Source organism: Cricetulus griseus, assembly GCF_003668045.3.
Source record: "Cricetulus griseus strain 17A/GY chromosome 1 unlocalized genomic scaffold, alternate assembly CriGri-PICRH-1.0 chr1_1, whole genome shotgun sequence".
NCBI lineage: Eukaryota > Metazoa > Chordata > Mammalia > Rodentia > Cricetidae > Cricetulus > Cricetulus griseus.
In genome coordinates, this window is record NW_023276807.1 from 211,955,074 (window position 1) to 211,980,698 (window position 25,625).

Below are 25,625 nucleotides of genomic sequence, written 5' to 3' on the forward strand. Positions count from 1 at the left end.
TAAGGGTGATTGACATGCACGAGTTTACTATATTCAACTCAATGACTTTGAAGTCCTTGTGGTTTGCTTGCTTGTTACTATTTTTGTTCTTTTGAGCCAGGGTCTCACTATGTAGCATTAACTGGCCTGGAACTTGCCATGTAAACCAGGCTGACCTTGGACTCACAGAGATCTGCTTGCCTCTGTCTCCAAAGTACTGGGATTAAAGGCAGTGACAGCACACATGACGTGTGTTTGATTTTGATCAGCCACCTTATTTATTTATCTATTTATTTAGTTTTTTTTGTATTTTTTCAAGACAGGGTTTTTCTTTTTAGATTTAGAGCCTGTTCTGGAACTCACTGTGTAGACCAGACTGTCCTCGAATTTACAGAAATCCACCTCCCTCTGCCTCCCAAGTGCTGAGATCAAAGGTGTGTGCCACCACCACCTTGCTAGAGGTTTTACTTTTTTCTCAGTGTTTTCAATAAGCACTTCATTTATTACTTTTTGAAAGTTGGTATAGTTCTTGATTGTTGGATGTCCCTTTATCTTAGTTGCTTTGGTCTTTGAAAAATATTAAAATACAGAGGTTATAATAACTCTGGCCTTAGCTAGGTATAGTGGCACATACCTGTAATTCCAGCACTTGAGAGATGAAGGCAGAAAGATTAGGAATTCAGAGACATCCTTTGTCACATAGCACATTTGAGGGCATCTTAGGCTACAGTGAGACACTATCTCAAAAAGTTCTCTCTCCAAACCAGCCAACACACAAAACTGGCCTTTTCACAACAGTAGCTGTACATACTTCTCTGTTTTCGTTTCTTTCTCTGCACATAGATATGCCTGTCTCTATCTCAGTTTCTCTGTGTCTATTTCCACTTCATTATTTAGTCTCATTAGCAACCTTAACACTCTAGGAATTGTGGAGGGTAAATGTGAGTTACTAAAATATAGATGATATGCAATGCTGTTTGATATATATGTCAGTAATTTATTTTTTAAACTTATTTATTTAATGTGTATGAGTATTTGGTCTGCATGTATGTAGCTACAACATGAACTCAAGGAGGCCAGAAGAGGGTATAGAATCCCTTGGAACTGGAATTATAGATGGTTTTGAGCCCCCATTTGGGTGCTGGGAATCTTGGGTCCTCTGGAAGTACATCCATTTACTGTTAACATGTAAGCCATCTTTCTAGCCTGTTATTTTTTTTTTTTTGTTTATTGACTTTAGCATTAGTATTGATCAGTAAAGAATGTTTGAAAAATGTTTAAGAGGCATTTAAGAATAAGGGGCAGAGTCCTTTATACTAATGAACTTTTTATAATCATTGTCAGTGCTCAAATCATGTTTTCTTTTTTTAATTTAGTTTAATTTTTTAATTTTGCCTAATTGAAACATAACTCTATATACTATTTTGTTTTTTTAATACTATTTTTAAGCCGGGTGTTGGTGTCTCATGCCCCAGCAGTCGGGAGGCAGAGGCAGGTGGATCTCTGAGTTCAAGGCCAGCCTGGTCTCCAGAGCGACTGCCAGGATAGGCTCCAAAGCTACAGAGAAACACTGTCTTGAGCCCCCCCCCAATATTATTTTTTAGATTTACTTTATTATTTGTGTCTGAGTGTTTTGCCTGCATGTATGTCTATGCATCAAATGTTTCCTAGTGCCCAAGGAGGCAGCAAGCTAAGAATTTAACCAAAGCAAGATCAAGTGTTCTTAACCACCAAGCCAACTCTCCAACCCTTATGTTTTTTGTTTTTCCCATTTAATATTATGCTTCTCATAACATGAACATTTTCTGTATAGTTTGTGGGGAGTAGTTGAGACAGTGTAAGGTCCCACTTTGTATCGTTGAACTCATGGTAATCTTCCTGTTTCAGCCTGAGTTTACTGGGATGCACTGTGGCACCTAGCTCTATTTATGTGTGTTTATGACTCCCCAATGGGCATAAGTGTCCGTTTCTACTTTTGTGTTTTCCTATTTACTGTATTTTGCTTTTATTCCTGGTTATTTTCTTAGCATATATTTCTAGAGGTGAAGTTAGGTCATGGTTATCCTCATACTTTTTAGTTTGGAAAAAGAAAGTGGAGCTTGTTGTGGTGGTGCATGCCTTCAAACCTAATACTTGGTTAGCAGAGGCAAGGCAGAATTCTGAGTTTGAGTCCAGCCTGGTCTCCAGAGCAAGTTCCAGGACAATCAGGGATACACAGAGAAACCGTGTGGGGATGGTTACTAAGTTATAATAATAGATCCTGAGTGCTGTGATTAAAGGTGTGTACCACCACTACCTTGCTGAAAAGATGTTTCTTATTACTCAATTTACAGATTTGTTTCAATACCTTTTCCCATACATATGCATTCGTGTGTATGTGTAAATATATGCAAAAATGTAAGGGGGTGCATGCATATGAGTATTGTGTATTTATTTGAATTGTGTGTCTTAGTCACTATTCTGTTGCTGTGAAGAGACCATGACCAAAGCAACTCTTACAAGAAAGCATTTAACTGTAAGGTTGCAAAGGGTTGGTCCAATATCATCATGGTGAGAGCATGGTGGTACACATGGCCCTGGAACAGTAGCTGAGAGCTACATTCTGATCCATAGGCAGGGAGAGGAAGAGAGGCAGGGGACAGACAGTCAAAGACACTGGGCTTTATGTGGGCTTTTGAAACCTCAAAGTCCTCCCCCAGTGACATACTTACTCCAAGAAGACCACATCTACTCCAGCAAGGCACACCCCCTAATCCTTCTCAAATAGTGCCACCAGGTATTCAACTATATGAACCTATGATTGGGGGGGGGCATTCTTAATCAAACCACTACAGTTTCTATGTACACATACATTTAGAGGCCAGTGGTCACTCTTGGATGTGTTGTTGTTCAACCACTTTTTGAGGCAAGGTTTCTAAGTGAACCCGGAACCTATGGATTTGACTAGGTTCAAAACTGGTTGGCCAGCAAGCCTTAGGGATCCTCCTGTCTGCCTCCCTAGTACTGGGATTACAGGTGTAATTAAGCGCGCGCGCGCGCGCGCGCAGGCGCGTGCGTGCGTGTGTGTATTCTAGGTGATGAAACTTGGGTTTTTAGTCTTCTGTGGAGAGTTTTTTTTTTTTTTCTTTTATTAGTTCAAATTAGGAACAAGCTTGCTTCAGATGTCAATCCCTTCTCCCTCTCCCTCCCCCCCTCCCCCCCAACATCCCACCTGCCCCTAGCCATCCCCCCTCCACTCCCCAGGCAGGCTGTGGAGAGTTCTTTACCCAGATCTATTTATTTTTTGAGGCAGTTTTATATAGCTCATACTTGGGTTCAGTATGTAACTAAGGGTGACCTTGAACTTCAAATTGTTTTTGCTTTTAAAATTTTTGGTTGTAAGAATTCACCACCACCATGCTGTTTTTTTTTTTTTTTTTTTTTTTTTTTTTTTTTTTTTTTTTTTAATATTTTCTCCTCCATGGTGTGTGTTAGGAAAAGCCTTAAAAAAAATGAAAACTCTTTCTCTCATGTATGTGTTTTTGCACACATGCTGTCTTAGTTACTGTTATATTGCTGTGATAAAACACCAAGAGCCAAAGCAAGAAGAAAGAGAAAGGGTTTATTTTAGCCTACATGTCCTGATCACAGACCTTCATAATAGAAGTAAGGGCAGAAACTTAAGACTGGAATGTGGAGGCAGGAGCTGATGCAGAGGCCGTGCTGTACTGTTAGTTATTGGCTTATTCTCTCTTGACTTGGTCAGCCTGCATTCTTACAGTACCCCAGGACCACCTGTCTAAGGATGACACCACTCATAGAAATGGGCTTGGGCCCTCCCATAACAGTCAGTAATTATCTTATGGAGGCATTTTCTCACTTGAGAGTCTCTTTTCTCAGATAGCTTGAGCTTGTTTGTCAAGTTAACACAAAACTAGCCAGGACACAGACAAAACGGTATAGGAGCCAGGTTCTCTTTCCTTCTGTCTTGTTGGACCTGGGATTTGTTGACAAGTGCCTGTACCTCTGAGTCATCTCACTTTTTCATGCTTAGGTTCTGCCATGTTAGGGACACAGACTCTACTAAGCTATACCCCCAGACTGAGCATTTTTGACTTAGGACATACATTGTATATGGCTTGCTAGAACACTCTTTTACTCTTTTATACTTCCACCGGTGGACCAGGTATATATTAGTATATTTTTCTTTTTTCCCCCCTAAAGTCAGGGATTCTTTGTGTAACAGCCCTGGCTGTTCTGGAACTCGCTCTGTAGGTCAGGCTGACCTTGAACTGGGTTATCTGCCTGCCTCTGCCTCCCAAGTGCTGGGATTAAAGGTGTGCGCCACCACCACGTGTTTCAGAATAGCTGTTTTTCTAATTATTATAAGTATGCTAACAATATTAATGTAAAGAAGTAAATAATAACATTTATTACCACCATTAAGAAGAATCAATTACTTTAGCCAGGGCTACATGGTGAGACCCTGTCTCAAAAATAAGAGTGAATTGAGCATAGTGTAGGTATGGTTTTGAAATCTTGGAATCTCTATACCATTACTTTAAATACCTAACATTTTTTTTTCTTAAAAAATTTATTTTTATTTCTGCCTTATGTGCCTGTCTGTTACATGCATGTGTGTACGCAAGTGCCTGTAGAGATTAGAGGAGACATCAGATCTTTTGGAGCTAAAGTTATAGGTAGTTGTGAACTACTTGACATGGGTACTGGGAACTGCAACTCCAGTCATAGAAGAGCACCAAGTGCTCTTGACTGCTAAGCCATCATTCAGCCCCCACAATAGTTGTTAAAGTTTGTCCAAGTCAAGTGTATGTGTAACAGTTCTTAATTTTGTTTTGTTTTGTTTTGTTTTTTTTTTGAGACAGGGTTTCTCTGTGGCTTTGGACACTGTCCTGGAACTCACTCTGTAGACCAGGCTGGTCTTGAACTCACAGAGATCCGCCTCCTCTGCTTCCTGAGTTCTGGGATTAAAGGCGTGTATCAGTTCTTTAGTCTCTACATAGTTCTAGTTTTTTAAACTTAATTACTCGTAGTAAACTGTGCATGTATCTTGTTATACTTATTTCTTTAGGAATATTGACAGGTCATAAAATTATGTACTATTTGTATACTACCAACATTATATAAAAGAATGTAAAATACACTTAAGAAAAATTTAGAGGCTGGCAAGATAGCTAGTTCATGCTACCAAGACACTTGAGGTCCATCCTTGGAAATCTTGTGGTGGCAGAGGAGAACTGACTCCCAGAATGAGAGAGCTGACTTCTTCATGTTGTTAAAAAAACAAACCTATAAAATATAATCAGACTGATGTAGTTTCTAATTAGCTCTTGCATTTTGGGGCTGTTTTCATTTGTAATAGAGAATAATAGAGTAAGAAAACTTACCTAGGTATCATGGTGCTAATCTGTATTCATAGCATTTGAGAAACTAAACGCAGAGGGATCAGTAATTCATTGCCAGTCTCAGGTACATAGAGTTGAGCCAACCTGACTCAAAAGAGTGTTTTAAAAAGCTTGCTATTTATACCTATTATTCTACTGGCGTTATTTGGAAAAATGTAACTGCTATTCCTTTATCTGTTTATATAAAACTGAGGACTTGAATAAATGATTACCATTCCTGCCTATTCCTAAAATGTTTTTAAATACTGGAGGACGTGAAAACCTGGAAGGGGAAGTAGAGCTGATGTGTAAAGAAAGCCATACATATTTCTACAGGCATGAAGCCAAATAAAATCTTAAATCTTTGTTTCCCTTAACTTAGTATGGAATAGATGCCCTTGTTTATAAAGTATGTGATCAAAAGAGGATCCTACAAAATTGAAAATCTCAGTGATCAGTATTTGTATTAAAAACGAACAAAACAATTTTTATTGTTTTTGGAGACAGGATCTCAGTCTGCATTGCTGGATAGCCTGGAACTCTTGATCTGCTTACCTCTCTCTGCCTCCTAAAACTTTGTTTAAAGATGTGTGCTACAATACAGCTCTTAAAAATTCTCTTTTTTCTTTAACTATATGCTTATGTATGGTGGGAAATTACCAATACGGAGTCAGGTAGAAATATAAAGGTATTTAATAGGGAAAAGCCTTACTTACAGAGTGACCTAGCCACCCGGAGTGGCAGCAGTCTGTATGCAAGCACCAAAGAGAAACCAAAAGCGAAAAGCAGTCCCCTGACCACGCCCTCGCAAGCTTGTGAGGGCGTGGTCAGGCACACCTGTAGCTACAGCTTCCCCTACAATTCCTCTTTTAGTCTAAAAGAGGATTAAAACTTAAAAGTTTAAAGTATAAGAAGATACAACAATCTGCTTATGTCACATCCTAACTATCTTTTTTAACTAAACCCTAAAGTCATCTGAAAGAGGTGTCCAAGCCTGAACACCTCCTTCCAATCCCAACCATAAACAATAGGAAGCTATCCCTAACTAGGTATATACACTATCCTAAGTGACAACAATGGGGAAAGGGGGCGTAGCATTCTCCAAGTTACTTCCTGCTGAAATGGGACGATGATAGTCATGTGGGGTCCTGTAGGAAGAAAATGTTAGTATCCAGTCTATGTTAGATGGGATTTACTTGATTGAAGATCTCGCTTCACGCCTACTTAGGGGCTGGCTACAGGTGTGCCTACACTTATGAATTTTGTCCTTATTTATTGGTTCATTTTTTTGAGACAAGGTTTCTCTGTATAGTCCTGGATGTCCTGGATCTCACTCTGCAAACCAGGCTGTCCTCACACTCCAGATCTGAAAGACATGCACCATCACTGCCGAGTGATTTTGGCCTTTTTAAAGATTTGTATTTGTGTGTGTGTGTGTGTGTGTGTGTCTGTGTCTGTGTCTGTGTAGATGTGGGGGTGCCTGAGGAGGTCAGAAGAGAGTTTTCTGATCCTATGAGCTGGTACTATATTTGGTTCTTTCTTTCTTTCTTTCTTTCTTTCTTTCTTTCTTTCTTTCTTTTTTTTTTTTTGGTTTTTCGAGACAGGGTTTCTCTGTGGCTTTGGAGGCTGTCCTGGAACTAGCTCTTGTAGACCAGGCTGGTCTCAAATTCACAGAGATCCACCTGCCTCTGTCTCCTGAGTGCAGGGATTAAAGGTGTGCGCCACCACCGCCAGCGGTCGTGAGTTTCTTGACATGGGTGCTGAGAATAGAACTTGGTTCATTTGGAAGAGCAGAAAGTGCCCACCTAACAATGTGTTCAGCCCCATACATATGATGATAGCAAGAAAACACTTTCAGAATGTACTGTATACTCTTTATGTGTATTGTGAGATAGTCTATGTATTTATTTGAGACAGTTCTATGTATTCATTTGTTCTGTGTGTTCATATGTATTCATCCCAAACTAGCTGAGATCTCCTTTTAGCTTAGTTTTAATAAACTAAACTGGGTCCATCTGTCTAAGCCTCTCCTGTGTGGTGGGATGATCAGGCATGCACTACCAAACTCAATTTAAAGTTTTGATTTTGAAGATGGGATTTTGTTGCTCTGTGATAAAAACTGAGCACAATCATCTTAAAGAAGAGTTTATTTTGACTTATAATTCCAGAGGGGAAAATGTCTGTAACGGTGGGATAGGTGTGCTTGCAGGAACAGAAAGCAGTTTGAACTAAGAGTGGGGTGAGCCTATAAACTCTAAAGGTCTGCCCCCAGTGATTTATTCACTTCAGGAGACTGCACATCCTAAAAGTTCATATTTTCCCTAAACAGTTACACCAGCTAGAAACCAGGTCTTTAAATAAATGAGGGACAATTGCTCATTCAAATCACCCATTACCCAGGGTTTCACATAGCCCCGGCTGGCCTCAAAATTCACTACATAAAGGAATTTTACGGGAATTTTTCTTTTATTTTTCTTTAACATGTGTGATTTTTTTGCCTACATATTTGTATGTGTACCACATGTATGCCTCATGCCATGGAGACCAGAATATTGCAGATCCCTAGAACTGGAGGTATGTATGTATGGATCGTTGCTAGCCACCATGTGGGTGCTGGGACCTGAACCCTAGTCCTCTGTAAGAGCAGGGTTCTTAACTGCTGAGCCATCTCTATAGCTCCATGACTTTGAACTTATGATTCTCCTGTCCCCACCTTCCAAGTACTGGAGTCACCAACTTGTGTTACTGTGTCCCCCCTTTTATTTTCGTGGTGTTGAGGACTGAGCCTGGGCTTTATGCATGCTTAGCAAGCACTCTACCAGTTAAGCTACATTGCCATATTCTATTCTATTTTAAATTGAAGAGCATTAATATAAAATGTGACTAAAAAAGTATGTAATTGCTTGAAACCATTGGGTTGATAAAACTGATAAGAACCAAGAACTCACTCTTAAATGTTTTTATAAGTAAAGAAATCTCTCCCAAGTTTTGGTAATCTGCGTGCGTGCGTGCGTGCGTGCGTGCGCGTGCGTGCGTGCGTGCGTGCGTGCGTGCGTGCGTGCGTGCGTGCGTGCGTGCGTGCGTGTCTGTCTGTCTGTCTGTCTGTCTGTCTATCTAATGGTTTTTCAAGACAGGATTTCTCTATACTTCCTGTCTCATTGTCAGTGGTATATTTTTTAGTGCTTCCTGTATGCTAGTCATTGCTTTGTTACATGTATTACCGAATTTAATGTTAGGTGTTATTTCTAGCTTGTCTTTTTTTTTTTTTTTAAGAGTTTATTTACTTATTATGTATACAACATTCTACTTCTGTGTATATCGGCACACCAGAAAAGGGCACCAGATCTCATAATGGATGGTTGTGAGCCACCATGTGGTTGCTGGGAATTGAACTTAGGACCTCTGGAAGAGCAGTCGGCGCTCTTAACCTCTGAGCCATCTCTCCAGCCTGCTGTTTGTAGTTTAAGGAAGAATAAAACACATTTTTCTCAGTAGTATACCAATCTTAGAAGTGGTAGAATGCAAAGTATTATTTTAAATGTGTTTTTACTTATTGCTTTGTTGTGTGCATATGCATGAGTGTTTGTGTTAAGGTACCTGTGCACTGCTTTGGTTGCCAGAGGTTAATCTTGAATATTGTTCCTAGGCACCATCTATCCTTATTCTTTGAGACAAGGTCTCTCATTTGCCTGGACATCACTTAAGTTGTCTAGGCCGGCTGGCCAGTAAGCCCTGGGGAATCTGTCTCTGCCTCTTCAGTACTGGGATTATGAGTGTGTGTACCATACTTGGCTTTCTTTTTTTAAAAATTATTATTATTAAGATTTATTCATTCATTCATTCATTCATTCATTCATTCATTATGTGTGCAGTATTCTGCTTGCTTGTATTCCTGCATGCCAGAAGAAGGCACCAGACCTCATTATAGGTGGTTGTGAGCCACCTTGTGGTTTCTGAAAATTGAACTCAGGATCTTTGGGAAGAGCAGCCAGTGCTTTTAACCTCTGAGCCATCTCTTCTAGTTCCTTGATTTGTTTTTTTACAAAACAAAACCATGAGTTCTGAACTCAGACCTTCATGCTTCTACAGCAAGTATGTTACCAACTGACCTATCGTCCAGCTCCATTCTTTTTTATCTAAACTGACAGAAATAATATGCTTTTTTTTTCACATAGAACATGTTGATAAGAAATATGTATACATTGTGGAATGGCTAAATCAAGCCTATCACATATTGTACTATATACTTCCTTTCTTTTTATAAAACTCTTGAGCCGGTTGGTGGCGCATACCTTTAATCCCAGCACTCGGGAGGCAGAGGCAGGCAGATGTCTGTGAGTTCTAGCCAGCCTGGTCTATAATAGCTTGTTCCAGGACAGCCTCCAAAGCCACAGAGAAACCCTGTCTTGGGGGGGAAAACAAAAACAAAACAAAACAAAAAAACCAAAAAAAACCCACACACACTTGAAATCTTTTTGTTTTTCAAGACAGGGTTGTGTGTGTGTGTGTGTGTGTGTGTGTGTGTGTGTGTGTGTGTGTGTGTGTGTGTATAGCAGCTCTGGAACTCACTCTGTAGACCAGGCTGGCCTCAAACTCACAGTGATCCGTCTTCCTCTGCCCCCCATTTTCTGGGATCAAAGGTGTGTTCCAACACTGCCTGGCCTTATCTTGCCATTTTTAAGACTATAATATATTGTTTCTAGAAAGCAAACAGTCTTACCCACAGGCACTCTACCTCGGCAAAATTGCTGCTTCAAGCTTCATTAGCATGAGACAGGTTTTACTTTTGAATTCAGACAGGTCTTAAATTTATGGCAATCCTTCTGTTTCAGTTTCCCAAGTGTTGGGATTATAGACATGAGCCACCACATGTGACTTTAATTATTATTATAAACCTTGGCAAATTGGAAAAGTAAAACTTTTTCTTTGATAATAAATTTCAATGTCCTTAAATACTTATTTGATTATTCTTTTCTCTATATTTTCTTTTTAAGATTCTTGGATCTCTCAGTCAGCATCATTTCCTCGTAATCAGAAACAACAAGGGGTGGATTCTTTATCACCAGTGGCCTCACTTCCTAAACAGATATTCCAGCCTCCCACCCAGCAACAACCCACTAAACCAGTTAAAGTCACTTGTGCAAACTGCAAAAAACCTCTACAGAAGGGACAGACGGCTTATCAGCGCAAAGGATCAGCTCACCTCTTCTGTTCAACCACCTGCCTTTCTTCTTTCTCTCATAAACCTGCTCCAAAGAAACTCTGTGTTATGTGTAAAAAGTAAGATTAACCTTTCACACAATTTCATGTGGTTGAACAGTGATCATAAAAGTTTTTAGAAATTTCATTGAGACTCTTGGGGATGATTTCATGTTTTAAAATTATAGATTCAGCTTCCTATTTGGTAGGTTTGGGGCTAATTTGTTTAGGCCCTTGTAATTATTTTGATTGTCATCTCCAATGGATCTCTTGATTGTAAAAATGTGAATATTTACATTGTTTTACTGTTTTTGTTTTTTTCGAGATAGGGTTTCTCTGTGGCTTTGGAACTAGCTCTTGTAGACCAGGCTGACCTTGAATTCACAGAGATCCGCCTACCTCTGCCTCCCCAGTACTGGGATTAAAGGCGTGTGCCACCACTGCTCGGCTCTTGAGCCTCACCTCATAGAGGCTGACTACTACCAAATGCATTATTAAGAATGCATTGTATTTATATTTATGATCTTCTTGTTTTTTGAGTATTTGTTTTGAATGTTATAGTGTCATGACAGGTACTTTTTTTTGCTATCCTTAGAAATACAGTTTCTGTCCTATTTTATATCTGTTCTTAATGATAGCAAACAAAACTGGATGATATAATGTATTGCAGGGTCATATCAGATGGATTTTCTGTGCCCTCTTGGAGTTGCCTAAGTCTGAAGCTATTTTTAGGTATTAGACCTCCAAGAAGGGCTTAGTGCTTTATTCTTAAAGTAAATCTAAGCACAGTAACAATTGTTCAATAGAGTTTAGATTTTTTTTTTAATTAGTTTTATTTTATATGCATTGGTGTTTTGCCATAGTTATTGGGTTCCCTGGAACTGTAGTCACAGACAGCTGTGAAGCTGCCCTTCGAGTGTTGGGAATTAAATCCAGGTCCTCTGGAAGAACAGTGTTCTTAACCACTCAGCCATCTCTCCAGCCTGTGTTTAGATTATTTTATAATACACTTAAATACTGTAATGGAGAGTCTAGATATTTAGTATTTCTTTTAAAGTCAGTAGTGTCATATTTATAATAATAATAATAATAATAATAATAATAATAACAACTGTTATTTTTTTTGAGATATCTTGCTATGTAGTCCAGGCTATCTTGGAACTTTATGTAAGACATTCTGGCTTCAAACTTGTGTCAGTCCTGCTATTTCTTCCTAGTGCTGGGATTACAGGTGCATGCCCCCCTTATTGTATTTGTTCATCATTTTATCTAATTAGTTAGTTAGTTCATTCAAAGATTTATGTCAAAACAGGGTCTTATGTAATCTAGGTTAGCTGTATATTGAGACCTTGAACTCCTGATCCTTTTTTGCCTCTACCTTTTAAGTATTTGGATTATTGATGTGAGCCGCCATGCCTGGCAAGTGGTGCATTTAAGTAGAAAATATTTGATGTAAGCTGTGTGGTGGTGGTGGTGCACGACCAACAATTGGGAGACAGAGACTGGTGAGTTTCTGCGTTTGAGGCCAGCTTGGTCTATGGAGTGAGTTCCAGGACAGCCAGGGCTACACAGAAAAACCCTTTCTTGAAAACCCCAAAGGGGGAAAAAAACATCATGTAGTCTTTCTTGATGTTAAATTCCTATAATCTAGGAATTTTATGCTTACCTATTAGTCCAGAAGGCAAATTCAACAGTCACTATCTATCATTTTAAATAATTTGACTTTAATTCTATGTAATTATGGTAATTTTATTTTACTGTTTCCAATATCTGAAAGCCTTGTTAGTACATTTGATGATAAATTATTAGTGACAGGATCAAATATTTTGACTTTTTAATCTTTATTGCCAAGAGTTCATATTTTATACTAAACGTGATCTCCTGAATCTAAAAATGGTGTTTGATTTTCATGAGTCAATCTGTGGAAATTAAAAATATCAGGTATAACTTTTATTTTTGGTTTCTTTTGAAATGGAGCTTTGTAAGTTGTACCTCTTATTTTTTTCAGAGATATAACTACAATGAAAGGAACAATTGTTGCTCAAGTGGATTCAAGTGAGTCCTTCCAAGAATTTTGTAGTACATCTTGTCTATCTCTCTATGAGGACAAGCAGAGTCCTGCCAAAGGAACTCTAAATAAATCGAGATGCACAATCTGTGGCAAACTGACCGAGGTTTGTACTTTTGTATTTTTTACTTGCTCTCATGTGCGATCATTTTAGATGTTGACTGTTTCTCCCTACTTTTTTTTATGTGTATGTATCATTAGAAGTGAGGATATATAAACTCTTAGAATATTCTACTATTTAATCATAGTCTTCCAGAAAAATGATTCAGGAAAAATTACCTTGTTTCATCAGATTGAGAGAGCAGTCACAGAAAAAGTCATAGCGTTACGATTGCTCTTTTTCTTTTTTACTGGTCTAATAATATGTTTATACAAATAGGCTAACTACACAGGAAAGATAAACACAGGCAAATAGAAGTGGAAGAATTTTCAAAAAATAATAAATGCTGGGCGTTGGTGATGCACACCTTTACTTTAGTCTCAGCACTCAGGAGGCAGAGGTAGGCGGATCTCTGTGAGGTCGAGGCCAGCCTGGTCTACAGAGCGAGTTCCAGGACAGCCAAGGATTCACAGAGAAACCGTGTCTCAAAAAACCAGAAAAAACCAAAACAAAACAAAAAAATAAACATTAAAGTAACCTATATATGCATACCTTATTTGAATTGCTTGTAGTACTGGCTTTTCTTCTTCCTTGCCTAGTGCAGTGTACTTTATCATTTCCTTTGGAGTTGTCTAAAGAATTATAATGGGTCTGTTTATGAAATGTAATGTTAAGAGTATCCAAATGTGGTTTTTTTTTTGTCATTTTTAATCTATCGTTACAGAAGTTTATAGTGATAATCACTATGGTCATTTATTTTCTTAAGTGCCATGCTTGTGTGCATATGTTCTTGTGTATATAAACAGTTCAAAGATGTAGAAAATGTATTTTGATTTTTTTCCTTTTCCTCAAATTAGCCTTCTTGTGAATTTTTGTTGCTGCTGGTTCAGCTTTTTATCTACTTGAAAACAGATACATTCTTTAAATTGTTTGTTTTTCTTTTAGATTCGCCATGAAGTTAGTTTTAAAAATATGACTCATAAGCTGTGCAGTGACCACTGCTTCAATAGATATAGAATGGCCAATGGTCTAATAATGAATTGCTGTGAACAGTGTGGAGAATATTTGCCCAGTAAAGGTGCTGGAAATAATGTTCTGGTGATTGATGGCCAGCAGAAAAGATTTTGCTGTCAGAGTTGTGTCAGTGAATACAAACAGGTAATTTATGTGCTAAAACACCCGAGGTATTTTTTTGGGTGGGTTTGAAAGCATTGTAGTAGGACTTAGCTATATTTTTCTTGGAATCTCATTTAATTCCACAATTTTCTTTATATGAGGATGGCCTATCTCAAATGAATTAAGAAATATATGTTGGTGGTTGGAAATTAACTATTGATTTTACATATAATAGTAAATGCTACTAGTGTAATTCCTCTTTTGAATTTTCTTTTGGGGGAATTGGAGAGGGATTTTCAAATTGTAAAGAGCTTAGATTTGGAATGATTACCTTTGTATTTAGCTTTAAGATTAATTTCCAATTTTAGGTCTTTAGTTTGAGTTTGTAAATACATTTAGAAGTAAAATATGCATAATAAGATAAGCTTTAGTTTGGCTGCTAATTTGTTTCTCCTTGATTTCTATGCATTATTTTAGGTAGTACTTATTAGTCTACCGTTTTGTATGTATATTTTTTGAAAAATTAAGGAAATACCTAATTCACTGTTAATCTTTTTCTTAAACAGATGATACCTTAAGTATGTGTTGTTCTGTATACAGGTCTTTGAACTCATTCCCTATCAAATACATGGATAGATCTTTCTCAATTTTTATGGTAGTATAGTCCATTTCATAGTAATGTTATAAATCTAATACTAAAAATCACATTATGAAAAATTATGATTAGATTAATATTAATTTGTTCTTTAGGGCTGATATATATATATATATATATATATATATATATATATATATCAAAAAACCATAGACTCCATCTTAAATAGTAGTTACTGACATTCTCACAGTCTGGGGGATGAAAGTCCAAGTCTCTGGTGCTGTCCCTTCTCTACTTTCTACTCTACAGCTGATTTTGTTTTTGTTTTTGTTTTTTCTTTTTCTTTTTTTGCTTTGTCAGGATGTGACCTTTCCCTCTTCTCATAAGGAAACCAGGTTTATTGGATTAGAGCTCCACCCTTATGACCTTGTTTAACCTTAATTACCTCTAGAAGATCCTGTCTCCACAAAACAATTAAATTGGAGGTTGGAGTTTCAAAGTAGGAATTAGGCTGAAGGGAGCACACAGTTCAGTCTATAATAATACAAGCAAAGATACTCAAAAGTTCTTACTATATTATCTTTTATTTTGTTCTGTTTTGTGACAGAATTCTTTGTAGCTCAGGCTAGCCTTTAACTTGATCTACCTCGGCCTTCCAGGTACTGGGATTGTAGGCATATGTCACCATTCCTATGTTGTTTATTGCATTTTAGATATCTGTGCTCTTAGGTTATTTACATCCATTATATTTGAATGCTGGAAGTATAATGGTGTGCCTCTGTGTATCTCTTCTCATTCTATGATCAGCTCCATGTTCATAAACTTAATAACTCATGGGATTAAATATGTGTACCACCTCCCTGCTGAAGTAGACTTCTTTATATTTTATATTTTATATTTATATTTTTTATATTGGGTCTTTTTATTATAAGAGGGTGTTAAATTTGGTTTAATGCTGTTTCGTTTCTTTAGAGATCATTAAAAAAAAAAAAAAAAACCTTTATGAGGGCTGGAGAGATGGCTCTGTAGTTAAGAGCACTGGCTGTTCTCCCAAAGGACCTGGGTTTAATTCCCAACATTCACATGGCAGCTCACAACTTGTAACTCCAGTTTCAGGAGATCCTGTACCCTCATAAAGACATATACCAAATACAAAACACAATGCAAATAAAAATTAAAATGAAAAAAAATTAAACCTTTATTGGAGCATGTAGATTGATTTCCTTTTTCTGAATGCTCTTTATAGGGATAAATCACATTTGAATGTTAATACATGCTACTTTCCTACTCCGATTTTCTTTTGCTCTATCTGTTGTAATGAGGGTAATGCTGGCCTCATGGAAACGTTGGTTGAATTGCCACATCTCCTAGTTTTCTGATGAGATTGAGAATTCTTGTTAATTCTTTGAATGTTTATGGAATTTAGCAGCGGAACTGTCTATTCTTGGGCTTTTCTTTGCTGGAAGCTTGTTTTAGTCTTGAAATATAGGGTCTTGTTATGTTGTTCAGGCTGTCCTCAGGCTAGTCTTCGCCTACCTTCTGTGTGCTAGGGTTACAGGTGTATACACCATCATGCCTTTGTGGGAAAGTCTTCAGTGACTAATTAAGTCTTTTAATACAGTTCTCTTGACACATTCTGAGGGTGTTTTTTGGTCTGTTTTGGGAATTTGTGTATATTTAGAATTTATTTGTCCATTTCATCTAGGTTGGGTTTGTACAACTTTTCATACCATTCTTGTACATCAGTAATGTCACATTCATGTATTAAGTTCTTTCTGTTCTTTTTGGTATAATGTGTATGCATGGTTGTGTGTGTGTGCATGTGTATAAGCCAGAGGCCAACCTTAGGGTATGTTTCCAGGTGCCAACCACCTGATATATTTTTTGAGATATGGAATTGTATTGGAGCTCACAGAGTAGTCTATGCTGGCTGACCAGAGCCCCATAGAACCTCTTGGTTCTGTTACAAGAATGCCTGGCTTTTTTTTTTTTTTTTTTAATGTGAGTACTAGTGTTGGAAATCAGGTTATCAAGTTTGTATATCAAAGAGTTTACTGACTGAGTTATTTTGTGTCTTTTGCTAATTTAGCAATAGGTTTGTAGAGTCTTTTTAGTCTTACTTATTTTTCCTCCCTTTCTGTACCTTGGGTCTCACATGCTAGGCATATGGTTTCCCACTGAGTTGTATCTGCATCCCGTTTTCTATAATTTTCATTTTCATTTTGAAGTATTTTTGGGAGCTGGAGTTGGCATGGGTGTGTTGTGGTTATAGGGTACTTGCATATACACACACACACACACGCGTGCGCCACAGGTCAATCTTGAGTGCCATTCTGTAGTCACTTTGGTTTTTGAGGCAATGCTTTGCCCTGAGACCTGGGGCTCATAATTAGGCTATACTGGCTTCAGAGCTCTAGCACTGGGATTACAAATATATGCTACCATACCCAGCTTTTTAACTGGGATCATGGAGATTTTAAACTTGTGTCCTTATAATTGCTGAAAAAACACTTTACTAAGTGAGCTGTCTTCTGGCACCTGCTTTAATTTTAATTTATGTAACAATTTTATGTATATGGGTATTTTGGGTATGTCTGTGCACAACACATTTGTGCCTGATCCCCACAGAGGTTGGATCCTCTGAAGGAGCAGCCAATGGTCTCACCTATTTATTCCTTTCTCCAGCCCCTACCTTACTCATTCATTCATTGAGATAGGGTCTCACTGTATAGTCCATGCTGTACTCAAATTCATAACAACCCATCTGTTTCAACCTCCTGAATAGCTGGGGTTATACACATGTTGCCTGGTCTGTTATTTTTGAATAATAAACTTTTATCCATTCTATTTTACTGCTTTTTGTGCTTTAATCTTTTATTTAATCTTTTTTTTTTTTTTTTAAGACTTTGTATACAACATTCTGCTTCCGTGTACATCTGCACACCAGAAGAGGGCACCAGATCTTATAATGTATGGTTGTGAGCCACCATGTGGTTGCTGGGAATTGAACTCAGGACCTCTGGAAGAGCAGTCAGTGCTCTTAACCTCTGAGCCATCTCTCCAGCCCCCCTTTTATTTAATCTTTATTTCCTTTCTTTTCTCTATCCTTCAGGTTATAGTGATTTGCTGGAACTCAGTAGTAGAACTGTTACCTTTGTTTGCCTGTTTTCTTTTCTTTGTTTGGTTTTTCAAGATAGGGTGTAGTTCTGGCTGTTCTGAAACTCATTCTATAGACCAGGCTGGCCTGCCTCTGTTAGGATTGAAAAGCATTGCTGCCAGGCTTCTTTGTTTGGAGTATTGATTGAGTATTGATTGAGAGTTAATGAATGAATGACAAATGGGAACCAAATTGTCTCAAATAGGCATTCTTTCTGTCTCATCTAGCAGCAACTAGACTTATGTAAAAAGGTACATGCCCCAAATCTAGCATTTGTGGTGGCTATTGCTGTTGCTGCTGAGCTCCCCCCTCTCTTTCATCCTTGTTTCATTTGTATTGCTGGCTGAGCCTGAACTTTCTGTGTAGGTGCCCTCCATGTGTTTGTGTGGTTCTGGGGCCTTGCTCAGGTTCATTGTTAGCACATTCCTTCAGAGATACACCTCCAAACTCCTTTGTGTTTTTATTTTAGTTTTTGAGGTGTAGCCACTTTCTCTGTAAATTCAGTAATTTCAGAAAATTTACAATACTGTAAATTCAGTATTGGTCAGACCACCTTTGCAGGATTTGGGGTAAGTGTGGTTGTTGGTGGTTAAGCTATGTTGTTACTGTCTGGGAAAGTGGAAGATTTAGTCTTTAACATAATGGGGTGGGGACCTTAGTCCCTTAGTACCTTACTACTAACAGGTAAGAGTAAGACTGTATGCTTTGCCTTTTCTTGTGTGGATGGGTCTAGAGTAGAGGGGTGAATGTTTTGTTTCTCTGTGCTGCCGTTGTATTGTAGTTGTGTCTACTCTGTAAGTGCTTCTGTTTGTAATTTCAAGATTTTATTCTTGTCTTTAATTTTAACACATTGTTAATCTAGGGTCTACTCAGCCTTTATCTGTAGATTAAGTCTTCTGCCTGATGGGAGACATCTTCCAGTGGTATTTCTTAGACAACTCTGTCTTTTTGTCTTATCCCCCCAGAGCTCCAAAAAATAGTACAATTTCTATTTATAGTCTTACAATTCTCTGATTCTTTAATATTTTTTCTTCTTTATACTTAGTTACTTGTTTTTTTTGAGACAGTGTCTAGAAGTTCCAGCTTAAACTTCTAGAGATCTGCCTGCCTCAGTCTGTCAAGTGCTGGGATTAAAGGAGTGTGTGCAGCACCACAGCCACTCTGTATCTGTTTTTAAGTTGAGAGCTTCTACTTTATTTCTTCTTCAAGCATATTATAATTAATTATTAAAGCATTTTTATGAGGGCTACTTATGAAATCTTTGTCAGTTAATTCTAACACTTGCAATTTGGGTTTTGACATTTATTGCCTTACTAATTTTAAAGTGTTTACTTTTGGTGATGAGCATTGCTGTTTTTAACTTAAATTGTGATTTTTGTAATCTAGGGCTCTTTTCTTTTTTCACTTTTTTGTGTATCTGTATGTGTGTATGTGCATTTTTGAGATAGGATCTTTTACTATATAAGTCATGGAAACTGTGGTGGTTTTTCTCTTGTTTTAGTTTTTCAAGTGAAACTTTGTGAATGTTAGTTAAGAATATACCCTGTAACTGAGCTCCACAGCCCTATCAGTATTGAGTCTTGAGCTTTTATTTTCATATATTTAATTCATAAGTGAATAAGTAGATAAGAGTCCATACAGGCCTTTTTATTGATCACAGGACTTAATCAGACAGGTTGAGGAACTCAGCATGAGATATTCTAGTCTAAACAGTGTCTTCTTGCAGCATAGAAACTAAAGTTACATAACTCTGTCTTAAACTTTGTCTCTCTGACAGTGAAGTTGACTGTTTTTATCTGTGTTGCTCAGTTTCTGGAATCCTGTAGATTATGGCATTGCATACTGTGGGATGCTTAGTTGTTCTTCAGTAGCTTTCTACATCTAGCATATTTTGACTTTCATAACACATAGGAAGCTATCCTTTTAATCTTACTGTTTAGGATAAGGATGGACATTTTTATCTATTAGAGAATATCGTAAGTGCTTTAAAAGGATTCTCAAAACAACCCATTTTTCAGATAATGCATATTCAATCATAATTTATTACATTAGATCTGAGATTTCATTACAGTTAGTGTGTGTATATGTATATATGTGTGTGTGTATTATGTATATATTTGTTTTTTGAGATAGGGTTTCTCTATGTAACAGTCCTGGCTGTCCTGGAACTCTCTTTGTAGACCCTGCTGGGCTCAAACTCACTGAGGCATTTGCCTCCCAAGTGCTGGGATTATAGGCATGTGCCACCACTGCCTTAGAACATGCTAGGTTATCTAAGAGGAGCAAGTGATTTTTCTCAAAGTTGATATAAGTGTGGTTCAGTACTGCAGGACTGTGATTTCAGCTACTCAGGAAACTGTGTAATTCAAGGTTAATCTGTGCTAGACAGTGTGAAGCAAGTCTGAACAACATAGTAAGTCCATCTCAAGACTGAAGTACAGCAGCTGATGTGACTACCAGCATTTGAATTCCTTAGAACTAACAAACATAACAAAGCAGCATGTTGTCTGTAATCCCAGTGCTCCTACACAGGATGGGAGATGGAGATATGATGTCCCTAGAAGCCCATGGAGAGAGACCCTGTCTTAAATAAGGTGAAAGTCAGGACTGATATCCAAGGCTGTCTTCTGACCTTTATACATATGTGATTAAAAACATGAAAAGTGTAGGTTGGGTGAGGTGGTATACACCTTGAATTCTAGTACTCAGGTGGTAGATGCAGAGAGCTCTCTAAATTTGAGACTAGTTCATTCTATATATCAAGTTCCAGGCCATCCAGGGCTATGTAGTGAGCTCCAGTCTGTAAAAAAATAAAATTTAAAAAAAAAAGCCCACAAATGATCAAAAGTTGAAACATGGATAATAGTAATCTCTACTATCAAGATATATCTTAATATTATCTTGCCACTTGTGTTGGCTCATCTTGTTAACCTCAGCACTTGGGAGGCAGAGGTAAGCAGAGCTCTGAGGCTAAGCTTTAAGGCCAAGCCTGGTCTAGGTCTATACAGTGAGTACCAGGATAGTCAGGGCAACATAGAGAGACTGTGTGTGTACCTTAATACTAGAGTGCTTATCTAGTATTAAAGAACAGGTGTTGGTTCTTTAATGATGCTAGGGTGTGGTGGGATGAATCAAAGGTCTTGATTCTTTCCCACATTGTTATGTTAATGATTTATCATTGTATCACCCCCCCAACAGTGAGCACAGAACAGAAAATGTATTGTTGAAAAGTTAGATTATAAATCAGTCAATAATTGAAGGAACTTTCATAGATTATTCATTTACTTTTCAGTCTAGCAGCTTTTCTTTATGTATTTACAAAATCTTTTAAAATGTTTTAGGTAGGTAGCCATCCAAGCTTCCTGAAGGAAGTTCGAGATCATATGCAAGACTCTTTCTTAATGCAGCCTGAGGTGAGCAAGAATGTTGGTGATATTGAAGACCCATTGAAATAAAATAAAGCAAAATTTATTTCATGTGTGTATATGTATATATGTATGTCGGCTTATGCATGCCATGGTGGGTATATGAAGGTCAGAGGACAACTTGTTGGAATTAGTTATCTTCTTATACTACGTAAATAGGTTATTTGTGTAAAATGTATATGAAAAATCACATCCATTTTGAAGCATTAAAATGTATTTTAGCATAATAGTTGTGTATATTAAAATTTATTCTCTTAAATTATATCAGATGATAGATGGTTTTATTTTCTTCAAGAGATAGATTTTTCAATTCCACCAAATTTTACGTCTTTTGTTTGTCAGAAAATACTTGTGTTCTTAGAAAATTCTTTTCAGATACTATCTTTTGTTTACCCAGATTAATAATACCCCTCTGAGACATCTGCCATTTTGCCTTTAATGTTCTTAGCCACAGAGGCTATATTTTCTTCTCCACATGCTCCATTTTGCCGCATGTTTTTGTTGTTGTTGGTGCCACTGCATCTTTTTGACACAGGATCACATTATGTAACCTTGCCCCCTGGCTCACCCTCCTGCATGCTGAGATTGAGACATGTGTCACCACTGCCATCTCCTCATGTCTCTGCTTCTCACACATGCACATACTAGTTTTTATCCAGAGACACCTTTTGAGATACCCGTGGTTAGGTAGTCCTAGTTCTTTTTTTGTGCAGTTCCCTTCGTTGTTATTTTTTTTTCCAAATTGTATTTGTTCAGAACTTCATCTGTTTCCTCATCTCAGTAAATCTTCTAGACTCCAAAACCACCTCCAGGCAATGAGATTTAGTAGCCACAGAACTTTCTTTGTCCTTATTTCTAAGGGATGCCGTCTGAACATAATGCCAAAACCATTGTAAACACACAGAAAAGGTACTATGCTTTTCCTGGATTTTCAACTAATTATAGACAAAATCATTGTTTTTTGAAGGAGAGTTAGATGATGATTGGTTTGTTAGAACCTAGTTTAGTTGGTGCCACAATTAGTTTGCATTTAGATGAAAGCAAACGCTTTGAGCCAGGTATGGCATGTGTCTGCAATCGTAGTTCTTGTGGGGCTAAGGAAAGAAGCTCAGAAGTTTTGAGGCTGGCCTGCACTCAAAAAATGCTATGATGAAACTAGTTGTAGTCGAATGTGTTTTTTTTTTTAAAAGATATCCTTTTATGTTCAAATTTTAGAAATACGGAAAACTGACAACTTGTACTGGTTGCCGAACACAGTGCAGGTTTTTTGATATGACTCAGTGCATAGGTCCTAATGGATATATGGAGCCATATTGTTCAACTGCTTGCATGAACAGTCACAAGACAAAATATGCAAAATCACAAAGTAAGTTTCAGGTATTTGGAGAGTTTAATGATATTGTTTATTAATGGTAACTGATCATATTTTTATATAGATTGAACTGTGTTTGTTTTTTTTTTCATACTGAATTTCTTTGCTGTAAGCCTAAAATTATTTTGATGATTGTCATACTTTTTAATTTTTAACAGTTAGGTATTATTTGTATCTGAAATTCTTAGCTAAACTGTTTTATACCCAAAAATATCTAAAACATTTTTATGTGTTCACGTATACTTTAGAGACATTAGCAGTTTTTTAATGGCAGTATTTTCATTAAATATTGATTTTTCTTTTTATGTGTATGGATATTTTGCCTTTGTGGTCTGTGTGCACATGTGTGCATGCAGTTGCTCACAAAGGTCTGAAGAAGGTGAAGGGTCATCTGGAGTTGGTGTTATAGGTGGTTAGTTGCCTTGTGGGTGCTGGGAACTGAGCTTTGGTCCTTTTCAAGAGCTCTTAATTGCTAAGCCATCTCTTAAATCCTAGCAGGATTTTTTTTTTTGATTAATTATTATGTATACAACATTCTGCCTCCATATATGCCAGAAGAGGGCACTATATCTCATTACAGATGGTTGTGAGCCACCATGTGGTTTCTGGGAATTGAACTCAGGACCTCTGGAAGAACAGCCAGTGCTCTTAATCTCTGAACCATCTCTCCAGCCCCCTAGAAGGATTTTTTTGAATACATAAATAATCTTTCAAAACTTCAGGTACAGATAATATGAGAATAATTTATAGATAAACCCATTTGAAAAAATCAGTTAACATCTTAAGAAAACCCTCTTTTACTTTATAAAGAAGTCAGGTATGTATCTTTTTTTCTTCTAGGTTTGGGAATTATTTGCCATTTTTGTAAGCGAAACTCTTTACCTCAATACCAAGCCACAATGCCTGACGGAAAGCTTTATAACTTTTGCAATTCCAGCTGTGTGGCTAAATTTCAGGTTTGTTATCTGTTTTTCCCCCATCCCCATAAAATGCATATATAAAATTATATGCTTTATCTTTTCTGCTACTTTCTACTTAATATGTTGAGGCCCTGATTGGAGGGTGGAGATTATATCATGAGTCACAGAAGGCCTGGATAAACTTCTGTACAGATTTGATGTGATACAGAGGTTCAAGGAAAATGAATTTTAGGATGGTTTAATTCAGTGTTTGATATGTAGCTTTTGTTGGATAGTTTGAGTAACTGTTCTGTGTTAAGTGAATGAAATATATAGGTGTCTTTTTTGGTTTTTGTTTTTTTGAGACAGGGTTTCTCTCTGGCTTTGGAGGCTCTTATAGACCAGGCTGGTCTCGAACTCACAGAGATCCACTTGCCTCTGCCTCCCTAGTGCTGGTATTAAAGGCATGTGCCATCAACACCCGGCAATACATAGGTATCGTTTTTTTTTTTTTTTTTTTGGTTTTTCGAGACAGGGTTTCACTGTGTAGCTTTGGAGCCTATCCAACACCCGGCATAGGTGTCTTTAGCCTGAAAATAATAAGCTATGTGTTTTCCAAATTAAAAATGAACCATATAAAAAAGGGATTTAGACTTACAATAGACATTAACTTAGTATGGGATACATTTCAAGGTGGCAATTTTTGATTTGGTAAATGATATGAGCTGTTTGACATAGTTCTTCAAATTTGGAGTATGGATAATCTCAGAAGATATTGTTTTAGAAAATGTTAAGACAAACTTGGTTGAGCACTCTGAAGGAATAGTTTAGAGGGGACTCAAGCATTAGGTAGTACTAGTAGGTTTACCTATTATATGTGAAAATTTCAGGGTATTGCTTAAAGCCATGATTCATGAGCTAATTCATCCAACAGTTCTACTTTATTCCAGGTACTGTGCTCTGTGTTAATTTATTTAATCTGAAACTATAGTTTGGCTCTGGAGACTGTCCTGGAACTAGCTCTTGTAGACCAGGCTGGTCTCAAACTCACAGAGATCTGCCTGCCACTGCCTTCCGAGTGCTGGGACTAAAGGCATGTGCCCCCACCACCCCTCAAAACTATAGTTTTTAAAAATGCTACAGTAGTTACTACAACAGTTATTACCATTTAAATTGAGTTTTTAAATTTAGTCAAGTGAATGAACATTGTTTTCTTGAGTTATACCCTCATTGAAGTTGATACTAAACTTGTTCAATACTATAAACGTATGTAAGTTGAAATCATGGTCATTGATAAAAGTTCTTATAATGGTACATATTTTTTTATTTCGTTGGCTTTTCTTTTTCTTTTCTTTTTTAAAGATTTATTTATTTATTTATTTATTTTTTATTTATTAATTATGTTTGCAGTGTTCTGCTGCATGTCTGCCTGCAGGCCAGAAGAGGGCACCAGAACTGATTACAGATGGTTGTGAGCCACCATGTGGTTGTTGGGAATTGAACTCCAGACCTCCAGCCCTTTTTGGTTTTTCTTAAACTAGAAATACAGGAATAATAAATTTGTGAAGAGAAAGATAGTGATGATGGTCTGCTGCTTGTCAGATACTAAAACTATCTTTAGCCCTTCTGATGTTAGGTATACTAGAGATAAAAGATGATGTCTTAACTACTTTATTCTCCACTTTTGCTTTCCAAAGTGTTTAACGCTGTAGCTCAGGTTGTCCTAGAACTGGAAGTCATTCCCCTTTATCAAACTTCCAAGTGCTGGGATTGCAGGCTTAAGCCACTATGGCCAGTTTAACTACTTTTTCCATGTACTTGAAACTTCTCGTGACTATGGTTTGATGAGGCTGTGGATATGTACATTAAACATTTTTTAAGAAACAACTTTTGGGGGGCTGGAGAGATGGCTCAGTGGTTAAGGGCACTGACTGCTCTTCCAGAGGACCTGGGTTCAATTCCCAGCACTCACATGGCAGCTCACAACTGTCTGTAACTCCAAGAACTGACAGCCTCACCCAGACATACATTTAGACAAAACACCAATGCACATAAGATAAAAATAATAAATTATTAAAAAAAAGAACCAACATTGGGTAACATATCCCGATAAGGATATAAATATCTTTATATAGTCTCATTTATGTACAAATAAGACAAAGTTGAAAAATAGGCAATACTTTTGATCTTTCAAGGAAGGTATATAATTTGAACTTTTTATCTGTATTTTCCCTTTAAAAGCAAGATAATATGACTGGAGAGATGAGTGGTTAAGAGTACAGAGTGCTCTTCCAGAAGACATGAGTTCAATTCCTAGCACCCACATGGCTG

General features: G+C 37.4%; 1 protein-coding gene across 3 annotated transcripts in view; it reads left to right on the plus strand.

Annotated features, from left to right (window-relative positions):
• The window catches only part of Zmym2 (zinc finger MYM-type containing 2), a 79,487-nt gene that overhangs the window by 14,398 nt on the left and 39,464 nt on the right, over positions 1 to 25,625 (plus strand). For all 3 annotated transcript variants that reach the window (XM_027390484.2, XM_027390483.2, XM_027390485.2), the window contains 6 exons: positions 10,358 to 10,643; positions 12,571 to 12,736; positions 13,676 to 13,888; positions 20,940 to 21,011; positions 22,239 to 22,389; positions 23,236 to 23,351. In XM_027390484.2, coding sequence (XP_027246285.1) covers positions 10,358 to 10,643; positions 12,571 to 12,736; positions 13,676 to 13,888; positions 20,940 to 21,011; positions 22,239 to 22,389; positions 23,236 to 23,351 — 1,004 coding nt within the window. The remainder of the gene's footprint in view (positions 1 to 10,357; positions 10,644 to 12,570; positions 12,737 to 13,675; positions 13,889 to 20,939; positions 21,012 to 22,238; positions 22,390 to 23,235; positions 23,352 to 25,625) is intronic.